This window comes from Talpa occidentalis, unplaced genomic scaffold (assembly GCF_014898055.3).
Source record: "Talpa occidentalis isolate TD23 unplaced genomic scaffold, MPIMG_talOcc4v2.1 talOcc4.11, whole genome shotgun sequence".
NCBI classification, from domain to species: Eukaryota; Metazoa; Chordata; class Mammalia; order Eulipotyphla; family Talpidae; genus Talpa; species Talpa occidentalis.
This window is the reverse complement of record NW_023601104.1, coordinates 80,830,694-80,851,022: the sequence shown is the minus strand read 5'-3', so window position 1 is coordinate 80,851,022 and position 20,329 is coordinate 80,830,694. Positions and strand designations below refer to the sequence as shown.

The 20,329-nt window shown below is 44.7% G+C and overlaps 1 protein-coding gene across 8 annotated transcripts in view; it reads right to left on the bottom strand.

The window, feature by feature from the left end:
- Positions 1 to 371: 371 nt before the first annotated feature.
- FOXN3 (forkhead box N3) overlaps positions 372 to 20,329 on the bottom strand; it is a 359,639-nt gene continuing 339,681 nt past the window's right edge. For all 8 annotated transcript variants that reach the window (XM_037503725.2, XM_037503724.2, XM_054691729.1 and 5 more), the window contains 2 exons: positions 16,071 to 16,176; positions 372 to 1,917 (listed from right to left, as the gene is read on the bottom strand). In XM_037503725.2, the coding sequence (XP_037359622.1) occupies positions 1,377 to 1,917; positions 16,071 to 16,176 (647 nt within the window). In that variant the 3' untranslated portion in view covers positions 372 to 1,376. The remainder of the gene's footprint in view (positions 1,918 to 16,070; positions 16,177 to 20,329) is intronic.

Sequence of the window (20,329 nt, the reverse complement as noted above, 5' to 3'; positions counted from 1 at the left end):
GAAAATAATTCATGCTTCATGCTAAATACATTATTTACCTTACAAGAACTTTGTTATTTTTGAATAAAAAAAAAGTTTGTGTTTTTGTGATTTTTTTTTTTCTTTTTTTTCTCTTTTTTCAAAGGAATCCATGCATTGTGGATCAGAAATTTCTGCTGGCTACACTGGCTGAGTGTGGAAATCACCGATTTTCATAAGGATGAATCCTGACTGACATCAATTGCAAACTCCATTTTGAGGGCAGTATAGGAGTTTGGTGTATTTTTTTCTTCTTTGCCATGTTTTACTTTTTTGTGTCCATCAATGTGCCTTTAATCTTTTAAAAGATACACCACAATACTAATGGCAGGTTCCATAGCTTTTTTTTTTTCCACTTGAATCAAATAGTTTTGACAGACAGAAAAAGATTTGTACCATTATTTCCTTCCTTAACAGCTACTATACTTTCTTGGACTTGATTTTCACTTGGGCGATTAAGAAGACATAGCTTGTTTTCTCTCACTCTCTGTCCCTCCTCTGTGTGTGCGTGTGTGTGTGTGCGTGTGTGTGTGTGTGTGTGTGTGTGTACAGGGCCAAACTTCAGGCTTATGGCTTGCAAAACATTCTCTTAATTTAATATAGAACAGAATTCAATGTTAGCAATATCACTAAAAACTGACCTTGTTTCTTCTTCTCATGTGTCACTGACACCTGGTGATATGAATGGCCCAGTGCCCACCTTCTACGATGTTTCTGGGCTTCCTGGTTAAGAAGCACAGAGGACCGGAGACTGACCGCTGTGCACACGGGTGGCCATGCCAAGGGCCTTCCAGGCAAGACCTGATGCCCCAGGCCACGGGTCTGGATCTGCTATGAGAGGAAAGGGCTCTCCCTTCTCCCTGATTGCCTTCTGCACACTCACTCAGTGAACCCACCCCGGAGGACACCCTAACCTTTGAGACCTAATGGTGGGGCCTGAGATGACTACTTTGCACAAATGCCTTCTAGGTGTCGAATGTGTGTTCATTCCCATGGCCTTCTCGCTGACATCCCTGCGGGATCAGCCACATGTTCCTGACAAGCTGGAGGAAGCAATGGTAATTTTGGCTTTTTCGGTTTTGTCTTCAGATAATGAAAAGCTTTTGTAAAACAGCTGAGTGTCAATATGAGTTCTATGGCTTCAATCTCCTTTAAAAATAAAATTCTTAAGGGTCCCAAACAAAGGAGGGGGGCAAAGTAAAAAAAAAAAAAAAAAAAAAAAAAAAGGAAAGAAAAAGAAAGAAAACCAAACCAAAAAGAAAAAAAATAAATTGCTGATATTGCCACAAATCATTAGAAATCTCCTGACATGCTGAAACCAAATGGCCGTAAGTTCAAAACAAATCAGTGACTTGTTTTTAATTTTTTGTGGTTTCCTTTTGCTCTTTCTGCCCCTTTGCCGTCCGATTGGTGATGTTGTTCAGACAGGACCGAATCCCCGCTAAGTGCAGGAGGGACCCTGCGGCCTCCTTCATCTCCTCGTCGTCGCTTTCGGGGGGCTTCTCCGTGCGTCTCTTTTTGAGGGGCAGCGAGTCGCTGGGGACCTTCCTGGTCTTGGCGAGGTGTTGGCGCTTCTTGTGCTGCGCCGCGTGGCCGCCGTCCCCCGGCGCGTCCTTGGCCTCCCTCGGGCCGAGCTTCCTGTCGTCGTCCTCGGGCTCGCTGTGGCTCTCGTGGCTCTGGAAGCTGCCCTCGCTGCCCTCCTGGCTCCCCTTGGCGGCGAACTCGTAGTGGTCGTCGGCCGACGAGGAGGAGACCGAGTCGCTGGCGGGCGAGGCGCTGCGCGCGGCGGCGGCCTTGGCACTGCTGTAGTTGTGGTCCTCCTTGGGGTCCCCGCTGACCACGGGGGAGCCGCACGAGGGCTCGCTCTCAGTCCGCACCCGGCAGCCGGCGAGGCCGTTCCTGCAGGACAAGGGCACGGGGAGAGGGGACACGGGTTAGCCCCTCCGGGTACACGCGCACGCCCCGCGGCCCACCCCGGCCAGCCTGCCATTGCAAACGTCCTGGCGGCAGGTGGTTCTGCCTTTCAAACGGGGGGTTCTGAACCCTGACGCCCGCCCCCCGCTCACCCTCACCCCCGGGATTGTCACTGTGCCGGGAGCCTGACAGCAGCCTCTGCCCACGGGCCCCGCCACGCCGCGGGGCAGACGCCGCCAGGCAAGGCGCTGCGACCTCGGAGGGGACACCCCCTCTCTTCCGAAGCCGCCGCATGAGGAGCCTCTTGCCAGAAGACTGGATCTGGTGCTCAGCGAGAGATCCCTGCTGTGGGGTGACAACTGGTCACACGCGGTGCTTCCCTCATTCAACAGATGCTCACTGAGCACCTAACACAAAGGGCCCGGGGCACCCGCCGGGGGAATCAGACATGCACATTTTCACAAAGATGCTCACAGCCCCAAAGAGGAGCTGCTCGTGCTCAGGGCAGAGTCCCTGGCTCCCAGCCGGCTTCTCAGTGGGCCGCGCCGGCAGCGAGGTCTGGAGACGCCGGTTGACTTGACTCGACTCAGGCCACAGAGCAGACAAGCAGCTGAACCAAGGTCTGACCCTCCAGCTCGAGCCTTGCCACACGGTCAGCTTGCGGGGCGGGCTTTCCAGCACCCGCTCACCACCTCTCCTGCTCTTCCTTCCGCGGCCCGACAGCACCCAACACACCTCCGGCTGCTGGGCCAGGCCCTCCAGTCTGAGCAAGGGCTGGCCTCCCCTTGGCTCCTTATTTGCAAAGTGGGAAGGCTGGCCAGGCCCCTGCAGGAGTGGCTGGACTGCGGGGGCACAGGAGTCTGAATGGGCATCTGGCCTAAGGGGGGCGGGGGGGTGGAGGCTTATTCCTGGGCAGGCTGTGCACTGCTTCTGTCCGTGTGGCAGTTGTATTTCTTAGTACCTGGCACACAGTAGGATTTGGAAATGGCAGCATCAGAGAGATGAGGTTGGCAGGAGTGGTTACTGGTAGCTGGAGGGGCCAGTGGGAGGGGACAAGGAAAAGGTCCCAGAAAGACCAAGCGTCTGACCTTGACCATGAGTGGAAGTTTCCAGCAGGGCGGAGAGCTGTTCCCTTGCACGACCAAGCATTTCTGAGACCTCTGGGGCATCGAGCACACTTTTCCTTTCTAGACAAGCCCAGCGGTAAGCACTCGCTGTCCAGTCCCTAGAGCCGCCGCCCACTGGCCTTATACGCTGCAGGCCACACGTCTCTGCTTCCCATTAGCGTGAGCTCCGCAGACCTGCCCAGGCACTGACAGTGCCCCAGGGGCTAGTGCTGAGCCAGGCGTGGAGTGGCCACACTGCAGACAGGCTGAGGAAGTGTGGAGTGGGAGGGTTCTGAACCCGGCTCCTCTCTTGCCGTCAGGCAGCGTGGTCGTGACAGGCCCTCCCGGAGCAGCCTCATTTGCTCTTTGCCCCTGGGGGAGGCAGCTTATGGGAAGGAGGCACACAGCAAGAGCCGAGAGCCCCCAGGGACAAGTTCTCACCGGCTTGCCTGTGAACACAGGCCTGAGCTCAGGGAATAGACTCCACGACATCTCTTCTACAGAAGACCTGTGCCTTGGCTCTGTCTCAAGTACATAAAAGTGGCCAGAAAAACGTTCTATGAGATGTTATCAAACATGAAACTTGGTAAATGTAATTAATTGTGTGGAAGCTACTGTTATTAAAGCAAATGAAAATGTAAAGCCTTGGGTAATGGTTCTCTTGATCTTTGTAGATTCAGGTAACGAGGGGGAAATACAAAAATAATACATCTATTCAACCAGCACCAAACAGCTTCAGAGTCAACCCAGATACACTCATGTGAGTAAACTGGGTTAGGGTTGGCTCTTAGAAAATCAGTTCATTTCTGACTTTTATTTTTATGTAGCACTTAGGATTCCCTTCTCCACCATCGCTGAGCAGAAGAGGATGCCTCTCTAAACATATATGGGGAGGGAGGGGGGCTCCAGAGCAGGGAGGCCTGAGAGAAGTAAGGCCGTGTCACCAAACATGAATTCTTAGTGGGTCCAGGGCAAAGGTGTTCATTGTGCCTTTCTCTTTCCCTCAGGTTTACAATCTTTTATTTATATATATTTTTAAAGATCTATCCACTTAGAGCTGGGGTACAGGCCAGAGATGCGGGGGGCTGGAGGGGGCTTAGAGGACCCACCAGAGACAGAGCGGGGAACAGAACGGGCAGACCAACCCAAGTACACTGCTGAGGGGAGCAGTGGGCCAGTCAGGAGAGGTCTGCTGTGCCATGTGGGTTGCTCCCTGGCCGGCCGGGATGGAACCTGTGCTGCAGAGGCTGCGGATCGCTTCATAGTGAGGTGCTTAACCCCTTGCGCCACCAGGGAGGCCTAGGTTTACAACCTTTTAAAATAAGTTCGGGGTAGGGGTGTGGGAGAAATACCCTGAAACAAAAGCAAAGACAGAACATCTTCACTGCATTCTATCGCAAGAGGGGTCTGAGAACATCTCTGAAATAACTAAGCACGTGAGAGGTGCTGAAGATGCACCAGCACCAAACCTGACTTTCTTCTTAAAGCAACCACAGTAATGAATGCACATCAGGAAAGAAAACCACCTCCAGAGGGCCTGAGCCAGCGCTGTACCCAGCAGGGTCTCAGGCACTGGCCGGAGCTGCATTCCTCGCCAACAGCGGCTCCAGAATGCACACCTGTCGGACACTGACAGGGCTCAACCATTTTACAGAAAAACCAACAGGAACTCAATGAGCCCAGGGATTTGTCCAAGGTGAGCTGCCTAGTTCTTGCCCCCCGTTCCAGTAGGAATGGAAAGAAGCTGACTGTGATGAAGACGGGAAATCAACACATCCGTTGACAATGTTTCTGGCTGAAAACACATAAGCAGGAGCAACTTCAGGGAGTTCAAATAAAACTTATGTTTTAAGTTTTAATGTATCTCTTTCCTGTGGGATACAGTGAGTTCTCCCTGAGCCTTTAGCCTGTGGGCTCATCATCCATAAATCACACACCAATCAGCAGCAAGTGACAAACTCTGTCAATTACGGGCACTTTGATGGAAGGTGGTGCCTGACTGGTCAAGCTGCACTGACTTGGCGTCCAGCTCCTCCCTCGGCAGGGCTTATCATCACGTAACAGTGTGATCCCTTAGAAAAGGGAGGTTCCAAGTTCCCTGCCCCATGCAAGGTAGGATGGAGCAGAGCAGCAAGGAGAAGCTAAAAAAGAGTGGAAAAAAGGAAGGGAAGGAAAGAAAAGAGGGTTAGAGAAGGCACGTGTAGCAGGAGACACATGAAGCAGAAGCTGCACCTGCTTTCTGGCCTTGGACCGGGGACTTGGGAGACGTGTAAAGAGACACATGAAAGAGACAGAGACGTGGGTGAGAGGTCCCTGGGGAGGCTTATCTTGGCTTGGCTTTTGATTTTGCTCTTTTCTTCCAGACTTGCCTGGCGCCTTCTGCCTTTTTCCTATGGGTCCCCACCAGAAGGTGCCTTAGGCTGTGGCAGCTTTCAGTCTTCAGTGGCCCCACTGTGGGCCAACAGTGTCTGTCTGGGCATTTACTCATGAGGGGTTGGGTAACTTTGGAGCTTCATAGGCAAGCTATTTTAATTACACTCTTTCTTTTCCTCTTCTTTATTACACAGCAGTTGTATTAGAATTCTTTTCCATTGAGGGTCTTACACACTAAGAGTATGTTTTGTCTTTATATGGTGGATGGCAGAATCCATTTAGAGCAGACAGGTTTGGGGTCCTGGCGTGCCCCCATTTTGCCCCCTAACAATCACAGGGCTCAAAGGCTTAAAAGAAGAAACCAGTGACCCTGAATGTGCTGGGGGCTGAATTTCTAACCACCTCTTCAAAAAGAATTCATTAAAATGAACATGTGATATATCTAAAATGTCTGTGATTTTTCAGCTTTAGCTGAATTGATAGATAACAATACCCACAATTATCATAGGTTAGCATAAATGAAAGCCACCTGATTTTACTAGGCCTCAACAAAACCATGTGCTATTAATTTCAACTAAAAATCTAGTATTCATTTTCTTGTCAAGGAGATGGGAAATATTGAACATAAAAGGTTCAGGTCAAGAATGAACAATGCTTGCAACTAACATGTGAAGGGATAGCTTCTGATTAGACATGGCCATTTTGCTGTCCTCTCGACCAGCTCCCTATTTATTCTGTTATATATAATTAGCCTATTTTGCCTCTACCTGACACCTGGGCACTGGGGTTCCCTCTAAAACTGATAGTTTTAAAACTAGAGGCTATCCTTTAATAAATCCTCCCAGGGGATCTATTGCAAAGTGCGAGAAAGAGGAGGAGTTACTGAAAGCTGTGCTGGAGCTGGAGCTAATGCAGAGCTTCTGCCTAAACCAGAGCTAGAAAGATGGACGAGGAGCGATGACCAGAGGCTCCCACTTCCAGCTGGATGGCAGAGAAGAACATGGATGGCATCCTTTAAAATATCCTGGATAAAGTACAGCAACATATTTTAAAGTCATTGCTGGGTTCACCAGAAAATAATGGGAATATGAGGCCCACAGGCACAGATGTACCAAAAGAACTTTACACACAGAAATGAAAAAGTAAAGAGAAAAGATCTGACATGTGAACATCAGGCAACCAAGACTGCCACTGTTTCTTTGGCGAAATGCTGACTAGCACTGGGAGCCAAGAGCCTGAACTTAGGATGATGGATTCTGGCCACTCCACCAGACTGTGCCCCTCAAAGGGGTTACAGTGGTTTTAAGTGTGTTGGCTGCCCAGACTCCCAGAAGACATTTAAAAGCAAATCTTCTTTTGAGGAAAGCAACCCTAATTTAGGCCATTAGGATTCCCACAGGTTAAGTTCAGGCAAATATTTAAGTAGGAGTTGATCATTTAAAATCACCAGGCACATCAGCAAACAGACCACTAAGAAACATGAATATGTAAAAATGCCATATCAAATGTTAGGACCCTAGAATTAGGACACTCCCAATAGGGTTCTAGGAGAAAGTAACCCCCACTGGTAGACATGGGGTAAATGGCAGCCTTACCTCAGTTACAGATGCAAAGGGAGGAAAGCAAAGCCTCCCTTGTTAATTCTTAACCATAGCCTGGAGTCTAGGGGTATGAGGCTAGGATTCTCTGTGTGGTTCAAAAGACCTCAAGCTAAATTTAGTTTAAGTTGCCTGATGGTGCCTCCTAGAAGAAAATACACTCTTTCTAGAAGAACATACTTTAAACCCAGGACATAAAAAATTACCACAGATAGTAAGGTTTCAAGGAATACAGACTCATAATAAAAAAATCATTAAATGCAAAAGAAATAAGCCACCATAAGCAAGAGACAACAGAAAAAAAGAAACTACAGAATTTGAATTGCAAAGTCTGCAAATATTGAAATAACTAGGTATAGAATGTAAAGTATGTATAAAGAAATAAGATGGAACTGAAAAATATTAGAAGTAATAGATTATTAAGGCCAAACAGACTGATTTTGAAAGCATCAAAGAGAACTGTTACAGATGAAAGAATCCCTGAAATTAAAAAACTCAATGTGGCTGAAAGAGAAAAGTGAGTGAAAAAAGTTAATGAAATGGAAGATAGATCTGAAGATATAAAATATACAGCAGAAACAAAGAGGTGGAATTATAGAAGAAATTTGAGCAATGTGGAACACAGTAAGAAGATCCAAGTAAATCTGACTGACGTTCTAGAGTGAGAAGGAAAAATGGGCAAGTTCTAATGCCTGAACAGAGAATTTTCTAGTTTGATGAAAGGTGCCAATCTTTAGATTCTTAGAAAGTCAACAATTTCATAGGGGATAAATAAAAAGTGCTTATGTATACACAGCATAGTCAAACTGTAGAGCATTTAAAAAAAGGAGATGATTTAAAAGAGAGAAGATTTAAAAGTAGCAAATGAAAAATATACCACATAAAGAGGAGTATTAATTAAGATAAAAGAAATGAAACTGATGAAAGTGGAATAATATTGTCAAAGTGAGAGAGAGAAAAATTACTGTCAACCTAGAATTGTATATCCAGTAACATTATCTTCTAAGAATGAAGGCAAAATATATTTTCAGACAAGAAGTCAGTGTTTTAACTGAAAGCAGATATTTGCTACATGAACTTTTAAAGAATGTATTTCACAAAAAAAGGGAAAATGATTGCAAATAAAAGAAGGTCTGAGATATGAGAGAAAATGATAAGCAAAAATGTAATCAAGTACTGACTTAACAATACAACAAAATAATAATAAATAAGTGACTTGAAAAAGGTAATTGAGGGGTCACCCTGGTGGTGCAGGGGTTAAAGTCTCAGCACCATCACGCTATCACCAGCCACTGCGGCATGAATTCGATCCCCGACCAGGGAGCTAACCCACATGGCGCAGCAGACCTCTCCTGACTCGCCCGCTGCTTCCCTCAGCACTGTCTTCGGTCCGTCTGCCTGTTCTGCTCCCCACTCTGTCTCTGGCCTTGACCCCTCTGTCCCTACACCCCAGTTCTTGTATGCATAAATAAATAACAATGAATCTTTAAAAAAAGAAAAAGGTAACTGAAATCGAATCACAGTGCTGGATAAATGCTGCATCTCATTTGTGAGGTAAAGAGAATAGACATTAAAGCAATTTAAGGGCTTTGTATTGATCAGGAGGCTAAAGCCATTGATTAAGTTTAGACATTTTAAAATATTCATGTTAAAAGTTTTAGGGCCAACAGTGAAAGAAAAGAAATAAAAAACTTGAAAAACCATTACAAGGAAAAAAAAGGAAAGAAGAGTGGGAGAATCTTGATCAATTTAAAAAAAGGAAAAAGAATCTGGAAAAAGTGGGACAAAGAAAAATATAAGATGATAGAAATAAATCTAAATGTGCCAATAAAAATGGGCAGAAAATTCTCGTTGTAAATACATTTACACAGATTTCAAAAATCCATATGCTATTTACAAGAGACTAGTCTATAACATAAGGACAAAGAAAGGTTGAAAGTAAAAGGTGGGGGCCCCCTGGTGGCGCAAGGGGTTAAGCACCACACTATGAAGCAATCCACAGCCTCTGCAACACCAGTGAGTTTGATCCCCAGAGGGCCAGAGAGAAACCCACATGGTGCAGCAGACCTCTCCTGTCTCGCCTGCTGCTCCCCTCAGCAGTGTATTTCGGTCATTCTGCCTGTTCCGTTCTGCACTCTGTCTCTGGTGAATCCTCTCACCTCCTGCATCTCTGGCCTGTACAAGCGCTTGTATGCATAAATAAATAAATCTTAAAAAAAAAAAAGTAAAAGGTGGGAAATGTTGTGTTATGCCATGCTGGGGTAGCTACATTGAAAAAAAAGTAAGATACACTGTTAGGGGAAAAAATCACTATAAAAGTCATTAAATTTTCATAAAGGCTCACCTTACAGGAAAACAAAAGCAGTTCTTAAACATGATACAACAGATACCCAATAATATATACACCCCTAATTGTAAACGCTACAAGGACAAACAATAAAATTCACATTGTAATGGTGAATTTTAGTATATCATATTCAGTATTCAATCAATCAAGCGTGCTCTCTCTCTCCCGTGCATCACATATACACAAGGTTAGTATGTAGAAGATTTGGTCTAATGGATATATACCAAACATATGCTAATAATGTAGAAAGCATATTATTTTAAGGTATACATTTGACAAGCACGAGACCATATAGCAAAACTCCACGAATTTCAAAGAAGCAGTATCTTATGGTTCACTTCTCTGACCACAATGCAATGTAATTAGTAGTCAATATAGAAGATGCAACTACAAACAAAAGTAAGAGACAGCTGTTTTCTTGTAGGATTTTAACTTTAAAAATACACTTCTAAAAATACCTATGGGTCCAAGAAATCAAAATGGAAATTAGAAAATACTGAGTTGTCAAAAATAAAGAAAATAAAAGATATCAAAACTTGTGGGATGCAACTAAGCAGCAGTTTGAAGGATATTACAGCCTAAAGCTTTTATAGAAAAAACAAAAAGGTTTAAAGTAAAAGTAAACAGCCCAGAGGAAGAAAAAAAGAATAAAATCAAAGAAAGATAGGAAATTATAAGGAAAAAAGCAGAAATCAATGAAGCATAGATACAAAATAGAGGTAATCAAAAAACCCAGAAGTTGATTCTTTGAGAGATATAAAAAGACTATGCCAAGATTAAACAAAAAGATGAGAAAATTAAATAAGGCATAAAAGGGGGCATAAGTATAGAAATATTTAGAAAGATGACATATTATGAAAACTTGAAGGCAATATAGAAAACTTAGGAGAAATGGACAAATTCCTACAGTTGCCAAAATGAACTAAAACAAATAAAAAGTAAGTGAGTATCATTAAAAATTGTCAATAGTTAAAGTAATAACCCAAAGAAAACACAGCCCCAGAGAGTTTTGCAAGCAAGTGCTACCAAATATTAAGCTACAGATAACTCCAATCATACATAGTCTTTTAGAGAGTTTAACTCAGTTTACAAGAATAATGTAATTTTTGGTACTAAAACTAGATAAAGATAGCACTAGAGAAACCTGAGGCAAGGTCAAAAATGTAAAATCCATTCATAGAATATTAGTTCACCAATTCTAGCAACGTGTACAATGTATAATGTATCATAGGCAAGTACATTCAGAAATGTAAATTTTGTGTAAAACTAGGGAACTTAAAATGTAACTCATCTTAGCAAAACAATGAAAGAAAAATTGAACAGTTACTTAAAGAATGTAAAGACTTTTAAATGAAATTTAACAATCATTTATAATATGAAAAGTAGGAATAGAAAAAAATTTTGTGATAATAAAGTGTATTCCTCCCCAACCTGTAACAAACATCCTACCAAAATGAGAGAGGATAACATAGCTCCTTTCAAAACAAGAAACAACACAAAGATGTCATTATCATTACTTTTATTCAGAGGTCCTGAACTGTGCAATGAAAGATGGGAAAAAAGATACAAAAATTAGAAAGAAAAAAAACAACAACATTACTTATAGGAGGTAAATTACTAGAGTTAGTAGGGCCATTTATTTAGCAAGGTTGCTGGGGGAAAAAAAATATATACAAATAATTAACTCCAGATGAATTATAGATGTAAATGTAAATTATAGATGTAAATACTTCAAAAAATACTTTAAATAAAAATGTTTTAAATAATTTAAATAATATTTTAAAAAGTATTTAAAAATGCTTTTAAAAGCACAGGTACAGTAAATATAAAATTTGGGATTTTGGTCACCTTTCAGGGAAGCCAAAGGTATCATTAATATTTTCATTTTCAAGCTGGGTGGTGGATGCATGAGTTTCTAATTATTTGTGTAGTGTAACATTATTCCAGAAGGAATCCAAGGCCCTGATGCCAGTTCTAGCTGGGTAGCCCTTGCTCACAAGCACATGGGTCAAACATCTCAGGAGACAGCCCTCAGTGGTCATTTCCAGGCTGCAGGGACCAGTCTTCTCCCATGATTGTCCTCTAAACCACTGAGATAAATGTGTCTATCTCCCTGCCGTAGATCACAGAATGCACGATGAGCCTAAAGTTCTCCTCCACAAATGATTTTGCCTTTGGTATAGCCCAGAACCATTAGATCAGAGGATTTTTAGACACAAAAGGCAAAGTCAAAGTCAAAGCCACCCAGACTTTCAAAAGCACTCACCACTCCAAGCACTGAAATATGAGAAGCAACTGCAGAACACAGGTTAGATTTCACATAGTAAGGTTGCTGGTCATTTTTTAGATTTCTGGACCAGAAGAGCCAAAAGCAAAGGGAAAAGCCTGAGATGGGGACCCACTGGGGACTGAGTTTTTTTAGGAACTGCCATGCTATTTTCCATCAGTTGTACCATTTCACATTCCCACCAACAGTGTACAAAAGTTCCAATTTTTCCATATTCTTGTCAACACTTGCTATCTTCTGTGGTTTTTTTTTTTCAGGGGAGGGGAGTTGTTGGGGTTTGATAGTAGATATTCTAATGGGTGTAAGGTGTAGTTTGATTTGCATTTCTTAATGATTAATGATGATGAATATCTTTTTATATGCGTATTGGCCATTTGTTTATCTTCTTGGGAGAAAAGTCTATTCAAGTCCTTCCTCATTTCAGAATCTGGTTGTTCTATTTATTTATTCATCCAATATCTGTGTAATGCTAACTATATAACAGCACATAATTGTTACTCCTAATAATTGTTACTCCTAATAATCCATGAAATAGATGCTGGTTTTCCCATGAGAAGGTATACCTGTCTAAGGTCACAGAGCTACAGGACATGGACCCTGGGAAACGTAACTCCCTGGTGTAAACACGTAATTTCTGGGCCCTATTACCATGAGAACGATGCCCCTCCTATTGGTTCACTCCTAATTCTCTGTCAAGCCTTGGACATTTATTTCTTCTCTGTTTGGGGTCAAAAGAGTGGCAGCATTGAAGGCAAGTGGCCCCAATCCAGGAGAAGTACTATGTACCCTACCTGGGAGGTAGCCCCTAATACTATGAATGTAAGAAACTCAGGGCTCCTGTACCCCAAGAGGGCTGGAAACTGTTCTTCTAGGGCTAGTACCATTTGTCCCATCCAAATGTATTCTAAGGAAGCAATTTCACTAAGAATGCAGCAGAAGACATGTGTTAGACCTTTGAGCAGTTATTTTGAGGATAAGGTGTCTTGAGGCCTCTACACCCAGGCAAATTTAAAAATAAGCAGGTTTCCAACATCTAAGGATGGGCCAGTCTCTGAGGTTATTGAGTAAAAAGTCAACACCGTAAAGTCAATTACTCTATTGACAGATACTCTTAGGAAGAGATTTCACATCATAATTATATGCAAAGGAACCCAGCAAATACAAGCTGTGTAATGATCAGCTAATAAAAGTAACACTTCATCTATGTCAATAACAGTTTTAGAGTTAAGACAAACAAACATGGCCTTTGCCACTCAGTGGAGGAAAAAAAATCCCTGAAAGACAAATATTTTCACTTAAGGAAAAGTCGCTTAGACTCACACAGAAAACCCATCGCACAAAGCAGAGTAGGAAATTGATCTCGAGTGGGTGCTAATGAGCCTCCTTCCAGCCCCAGATGAACTGACCGGGGTAGCAATCCCCGCACCATCTGAACAACCCCAGGAACTGATGGTCACTGCCAGTGATCGGTGGAGACATTGGCTGATGTTCCAGTCTCTGTTGGACGCTTTCCTTTTGACCTCAGCTGAATTTTGGTTCAATGGACACATGGCCAAATTAAATTTCTTTTAAATTACAAAGAACCTGAAGAACAAAACAAGGTCCTCCCTCCTCCCAATACTTCTTAATGGGCTTTACAAGACACTGATTCTGCAAAGACCTACGTAGCTGTGTTAATGTTGACTCTTTCTGAGAACATCTCAGCACTTACTATTTGCCAGGCCTAAGGGACATGGAGAGGCATCACAGGTGCACCTCGGGCCACTCCAGATACCACAACAAAGTGAACATCGCAATAAAGCATGTTACACCAATTTTTTTGTTTGTTTGTTTCCCAGGGCACAGAATGTTTACTGTAGTCTGTTAAGTGTGCAAGATTATGAAGTCTAACAAAACAACTGTGTGGTACCTTATTATATTAACAATACTTTATTGCTAAAATATATAACACAGAGACATAAAGTAAGCACATGTTGTTGGAAAAATGGCATCAATACACTCAACACAGGGTTCCCACAGACCTTCCATTTGGGAGAAAATGGCAGTATCTGTAATTCGCAGTAAAGTGAAGAGCAACAAACCAGTTACGCCCACAGAAGCAACAATCCTTTCCTAATTTCCCTCACACTTGAGGTGGAAGATGCAGAACTGGTATCTGGATAACGAGTGTGGATACAGCCACGCCTCAGGCTTTGCTGCTGGTTGTCTCTATTCCACAGGTGGAAACTGGGCTACTTTCTGCCAGCAAGGGCGGCACCTTTTGCTCAAGTGGTTCTGCTCAAAACCCCTATGATGCCCAGTGCTGGACAGACATGGAACAGTTTGTGCCACAGTGAAGCTACTGTCACTCGGCCCTAAACCATCCTCCACCGAGCCAGGGATGCTGGGCTGGCGGGGATGGACCAGCCACCTTTCTGCCCCACCACCTGGCTCCCTATTAGGCTTGGACAGCAGGGCATGCCACAGAGACTGGGAAGGAGGTGGAGGAAGAAGGAACAAGCTCCTTCCTGTGTCTCCACTTCCTCAATCACCCCGCCACTCTGCTTCATTGCAGCTGCTGAATGGCTCTGCAGTTCTCCCAACACTTACAGAACCCACTTCTTCACGTGCCCCTGGAGGTACCTGCACCAGCAGGAGCATCCTCCTCAGGTGTAGGTGCCAACCCCCGCCCAGAGGTCTGAGCTTCAGCTCCGGGGGCAATTGTTCCAATTTCTTCCCTCTGCGCCCTCCTCCTGAGGGACTGTAGCTGCTTCCTGCAGTGGCTCCCAGGTACCTGGTTAGTAACTCTGCTGGCTAAAGGCTCTTTATGCCTTCAAGTCACTCTGTCAGTATCCATCTAGTGTGGTCTCTGCCTCCTGACTGGAACCAGCCAACACATGAGTCCTGTCCTAGAACCACCTATGGTCTTTCCCTCTGGAAGTAACCAGAGGGAGGTTCATGGGACTAGATGACAGGCAACTCCTGAGCCAGAAACAAGACTTCCTTATTTATTTTATCTTCTAGTCAGAACATAGTCAAGAGAGAAAAATTGGTATTTAAAATAATGCCTCCAGAGGTACTAACCAGTAAAATTTGCGATGATGTGTACCACGAGGGCAATCCTGAAGATGGGGACACAGGGCCCACTGAGGCTGACCTAGCCTCAGGGCTCCTCTTTCCCTGCCAGCCTTTGGTGCCTCCTATCAGGCCTGATCGAGCCACACGGGGGACAGGCTTGAAGACACTCAGAGAATGGATCCCAAACTAGAAGCCCATCCTTAGAATTTGTGAATGAAAGTAGGAAAATAGCCCAGGGATCAAATCATGTCAACTAGAGGTAAGGCAGGAAAGGTTCTGAGAGGTTGGAAAACAGAACATGTCGCTTCCACGGTGTGAGGCAAAGGCAGTGTTCATCTAGCTTCGAGGACGAGGCCTGCTATTTCTGGACTCCAGGATTATGCACCAAAGGGGCCTGGAAATGATGCTGAGCAACACAAGAAAAGGTGCTTCCCTGTCATTTTGGGAACACATGACCATGTTGTATCAACAACCTAGAACGGCCCTTCTCCATTCTACGACTCATCTAATTCCTACCAAGTTCCCTCTGTGACAGGTTCGAGACACCAGCATCTGCCCTGGGTGATCAAGCCACGTCCATCCTGGCAAAGCAGGTGTAGTTGAAAGTCACAAGCAAGAGGAGAGGCTCAACATGGCTGGCTCACCCCAGGGAGTCTGACCCCGCCTCTCCCTCAGGCCCAGTGCACCACCTTTCTGAGGTGGTTTCCTTTGGGGTGTGAAACAGCACAACAGCGCAATGGCCTTCAGGTGTGAACTTGGCCTGCACAGGCAAGAGGAAGCAAGGCGATGCTGTGAAGAGGGGCAGCTCTAGCACGCAGCACTGTGTCTTCCGCACTGCGAGTGGGACCCAGCTCTGTCCTCAGGAAGCCAAGGACAGAGGGGACAGAGAGGGGTTTCCCACACACGGTCTCTCATCGCAGGGTTACAATGATGCAAGGGCTTAAGGGTCCAAAAAGAAAAGAGAACTGATATTCTGGAAACTGAAGCCCAGAGAGGTCAGACATGCCCTCAGGGCTGAGTCTATAACTGGAGCCCTGAGTCTCAATTCTAATGAACAACTCAACTACCATTTCCTTCTCCCCTCGTTACCTGTCTTCCTCTCGGATGAAAAAAAACAAACAAAAAACCTCAGTTAGATTCCTCAATATCTCCTCATCTGGGAAGAAACCAAGATCATTTATTTGATGGCCCAAGAAGCAGCGACTGGCATTTGGGTTGGGGTCCTCGGGAGTAAGTTTAACTTTTTTGACCACTGAAACCAGGTTTACTGCCTCAATAGTTAAGAGGCTGGTTCTCTCCATTCCGTCCAGACGCCACGTGGGCCACACGATGCCCTTCCCACAACTCTGCCCAGATTGCTCCTTGCTTACCTCACAGCGGCCGTCATTCCAATGGGGGTGATGGGCAATGGCCGGACTCCGGGAAACAGCCCTCGGCTCAGAACCCGCGCTCCGTTTTGAATCACTCCTGGAGGAACTGGAAAAGCAAAAAGGGAAAAGGTATCACACATGAATTCAACTGTGAAGATTTCTGTTGTAAGTCAGAAAATTTGGATATAGCAAAGAGAAAGACAGAACAGAGAAAAAGAGATGGTCATTGGCACAGAGAACTCTCTTCTCTCTCTCTCTCTCTCTCTCTCTTTCACACACACACACACACACACACACACACACACACACACACACGGGAATAGAGGAAGATAGAGATAGAAAAAGAAGCCAAGCAAGCACATGTGAGAGAAAGATAGAAAGATACCACGCTGTAAGAAAGAGATTCAGTCAACCTTGTCAGACCAATAGCTTACAACCAAATTACTAATGTCTTGGTTTAAAAAAAAAAAAGGTGAGTTTTGAAAAATAGGCTTCAAACCTTATTTCCTTACATTATTAAATATAAGCTTTAATCTCTAGTCAGATCCTAACCAGATCTCAAGGATGCTGACACATGTGAACAGCAGGTGACCAAACAAAGAGCATTTCCTGTGCTTCTCTGGAGATAAGCATCTTTCTCTGTCCTTAATCCAACAAAGGAAAAAGCTAAAATGACAGCACAAAGTTGCTTTTACAAGCTACTTGGTACCTCAGTGTTCTTCACACACTTCATCCTCACAATGGTCTCTGCCACATGAAGGAAGGTCCTCAAGAAGGATGGGAGGGTAGATGGTGAAGCTCCAGTTTCTGCCTCAGAATCACCCAGAATCTGGTCTGAGTGACCAAATTTCTCTTTCTCTGAGGCTTCAAGCAAGTCTCATCATACCACCTTTGCTAACCAACCAACCAACCAACCAACCCGAGGTCAACCTTGTTAGCCAGTGGCCATCAGATCCTGGCCATTTTCTAATCAACTCAAGTGGCTTCACACCAGCTTCATATTGTCTGAGGATTTCCCTGGTATTCGATTATTTTTGACCTCTCCAAAAGCAAGTTCACATGGTTCAAGCCAATCCTCTCACTACACCTGCCAACACCCTATCTACGGGGACAGCTGTGCATCACGAGATGAGAACTCTGATAGAAGGCTTGTTTGCCTGTGTTTTTAATCCTAGTTGTTCTTGTGTGACTGTGTGCAAGTCCCCCAGTCTTTCCCCTCTCTAAACAGAGAGGAAAAAAGCATGAAATGATTTGTAATGTGATGTTGCAGCTAATTATCATAGTTTGATGAGGAGTTGTCTATGAGGAAGAGTGTCTAAAATCTCTATTACCTGATTAGCAAGACTTTGTATATAGCTACCAGAGAGTGTGGCATAGGTTTAAATAAAGGTATATAAACCAACAAAACAAAAGCCAGAAATTGACCCACACACATGTGATTAACTGATTTTTGATGACGGTATCAAGACAATACAATCGGGAAAGAAGAGTTAGAACAAATAACGATCCACTTAGAAAAAAGTGAAACTTGGTCCTTACCGCCTATCACGTATGAAATTACAAATGGATCATAAACATAAATGTCGGAACTAGAATTATAAAACTTCTACAAGAAAATATCCGAGAAAAAAACAATAATTCCCAAGGTCAGATATATGGAAAACCCAGTTGAATTCTGGGTTTTAGACAGTGTCTACATGAACACGGCCTGAAAAGATAGGATTTTTGTTTTGATTATTGTAGGAAAGTCTTTTTCAATTATTTTGTTGTATCAAACTTTCTTCAGATTCAGTTTAATTCTGATAATACTTCCTAATATATCAGTTAGTAGGGGTCTTATCTACAGCAGCAAGTATATCTGAGAGAATGAACCACCTATAAATATATATTTGGAATCTGTAATAGTTCTTGCTAGAAGAAATAACAATTCCATATACAGATTATATCAATCAACGGACTAAATCTTTGACCTTTTGCCTCTGTGTTTGTCAGTCTTTATCACTGGCAACGAAGGGGACTCAGGGTCACGGCAGTTAAGTGGGATAGAAAGAGAATTAAAGAGGCAACGAAAATATAACATGATGAATGCTGGGTCAGGGAGTCTATAAGTATGAAAGATGGAAACACTAGCCCAACTAAGGGATATCTGGGAAGACTTCCTGTAGGAAGTGCCACCTAAGTTCAAAGGCAGAGGAATGGCACAGACAACACCTGGATGAATTGCTTAACTCCGTGGCTGGCTCATTATATCAGCTCATCATCATTGTCATCACAGTCATCTCACCTCTCTAGCATCCTCTTATTAATTTTCTATAAGGCACAGGGTCTAATGGGGTCAGGACAGGGGAAATTCTTTGAGGCTACTACGCTTTTTGTACTTATCCTTAATGCTGCATTCACCCACTAAACATCCTCCTGATTAATGAGCTGTATTCACTTCAAAGAGAATCTCATGGACAAAGCTACCCTACAGCATTAAAAGGCTTTCTCTGAGCTATTTCCTGAACCTTTCAAGACTTCTGGCAGTGAACTAGGTTCTTCTTCCCAAGCCCGGGGCCTGGTCTCAAACACGCTGCAGCTGAAGGCCATCCTAGCCCATCCTGGCAGGTCTCAGTCCTGATCACTGGCAAAGAGCTTCCGGTGGGGAGGCCGATGTGTTCACATATGCTCGCCGGCTGCCAGAAACCAGCTGGGACACTTAACTGACCCTGCATCTTTTCTCCTTTCTGTCTCCATCCCCAAGTGTCAGGAATGTGGCTTCTGAAAAACGAATCACAGCCAGTCTAGACTGTCTGAGAAAAGCATCGGGAGGATCCCACTATTGCTTTTTTGATTCTGGGATCCTGGAGGAACACGAGTCCATTCTCCAGCCCTGCCTCTGTCAGCAGACCTACACCTTCCCTCAAAGAATATCAAGAAACTCAAGTCCCACACCCTTCACAACCAGCCATTCCACCCAACGGACCCAAAAGACACCAGGCTCTGTGAGATCAGAGCTGGGAGAGGAAAACTGGGTATTTACAACCAGCTGCTCACTCTGCTCTGTGGCTCTCACTAGAAAGGAGACCTGTGCCCTCCTTCCTGCTAGGTCAACCAAATATTCAGTCTTTAAAGGCACGAAGCAGCACACCTAGAGCTCAGGGACATGGGTACCAGGGACCCCAGCACTCGCGCACCACTGGCTTTCTCTGAAGTTAGAGTGACTCTGAACTTTCTCATTTTTAACCACCGAGAAAGACACACACACACACACACACACACACACACACACACACACACACACACACACACACACTCCAGTCAAGCAACACGCTCACTGGGATCTAAAGGTGATCGTCTTGAGAATGAAACAAAAAGCATCTATGGCACGAGACACAGGTCCCCCTGCGCCACACCACCCCTCAGCACATCCCCAGCTTCCCTCCCGAGGCTCAGCTTCCTTAATTTTCAGGACTGCTAAAATTAACCTCTGAGCTCCTACTGCTGCCTTTGGAGGGCAGCCCAGGCTGGGGCTACCAAGGCCATAAGCTGAGCAGCAGGTGATTCCGACAAGCCTGCCTTCCCGAGCCCACCTCTCCACCTGCTGCCTTGGAAGGATGCTGGGGCGGGTGACGTGCAGGAGCCCACTTCCTGGTTGCTTTTCTTCCTCTGTACCTGGTGAGTCTGATCCCAAAGCCAGGTCCAGGCAGGGCGTGGAAAGCGCCACCTGGCCCATTTTGTTGTTTTGTTTATTATATAGAGTTCCTCCCTGGGAACATTCCAGCCAGGGATTATATAAGCCTCTGAAGATGAGTAATGGTGATCTGACTTCCCCTGACTTAATAACAAGTCCTCCATCAGGGTTAAAGATGACTCACAGGGCTTGTCAAAGGGGAATTCGAAGCAGGTACTTAAGGAGACTCTAGAAGCTGGAATTAGTCTACATGGCCACTTTCGGGGTGGGGAGGTGGGTGATCTGATTACAAGCAGAAGCCAAAGTTTAGGAGACAGCACTGTCTGCACTGGCTCTTCTGGAAGCAGCGTCCTGAGGACCACGAGACACACTGGCACTCTTTGAGGGTGTGCCCCGTGCAGCTAAGTGGCCAGGTCTGAAAAAGACCATTTCTTGGCCAGTGCTGCCAGATGGGGGCAGCGTGTTGGAGCCGGGGTTTCATGTGCTGCTTGGTGCCGCCTCGTTGGAAGTGGAACATCAGATGGCAATGTGAGGCAAAGGGGCCCTGGGGGAGCCCCACTCAAGCATTCTCTGGTGCCTTGAGCTT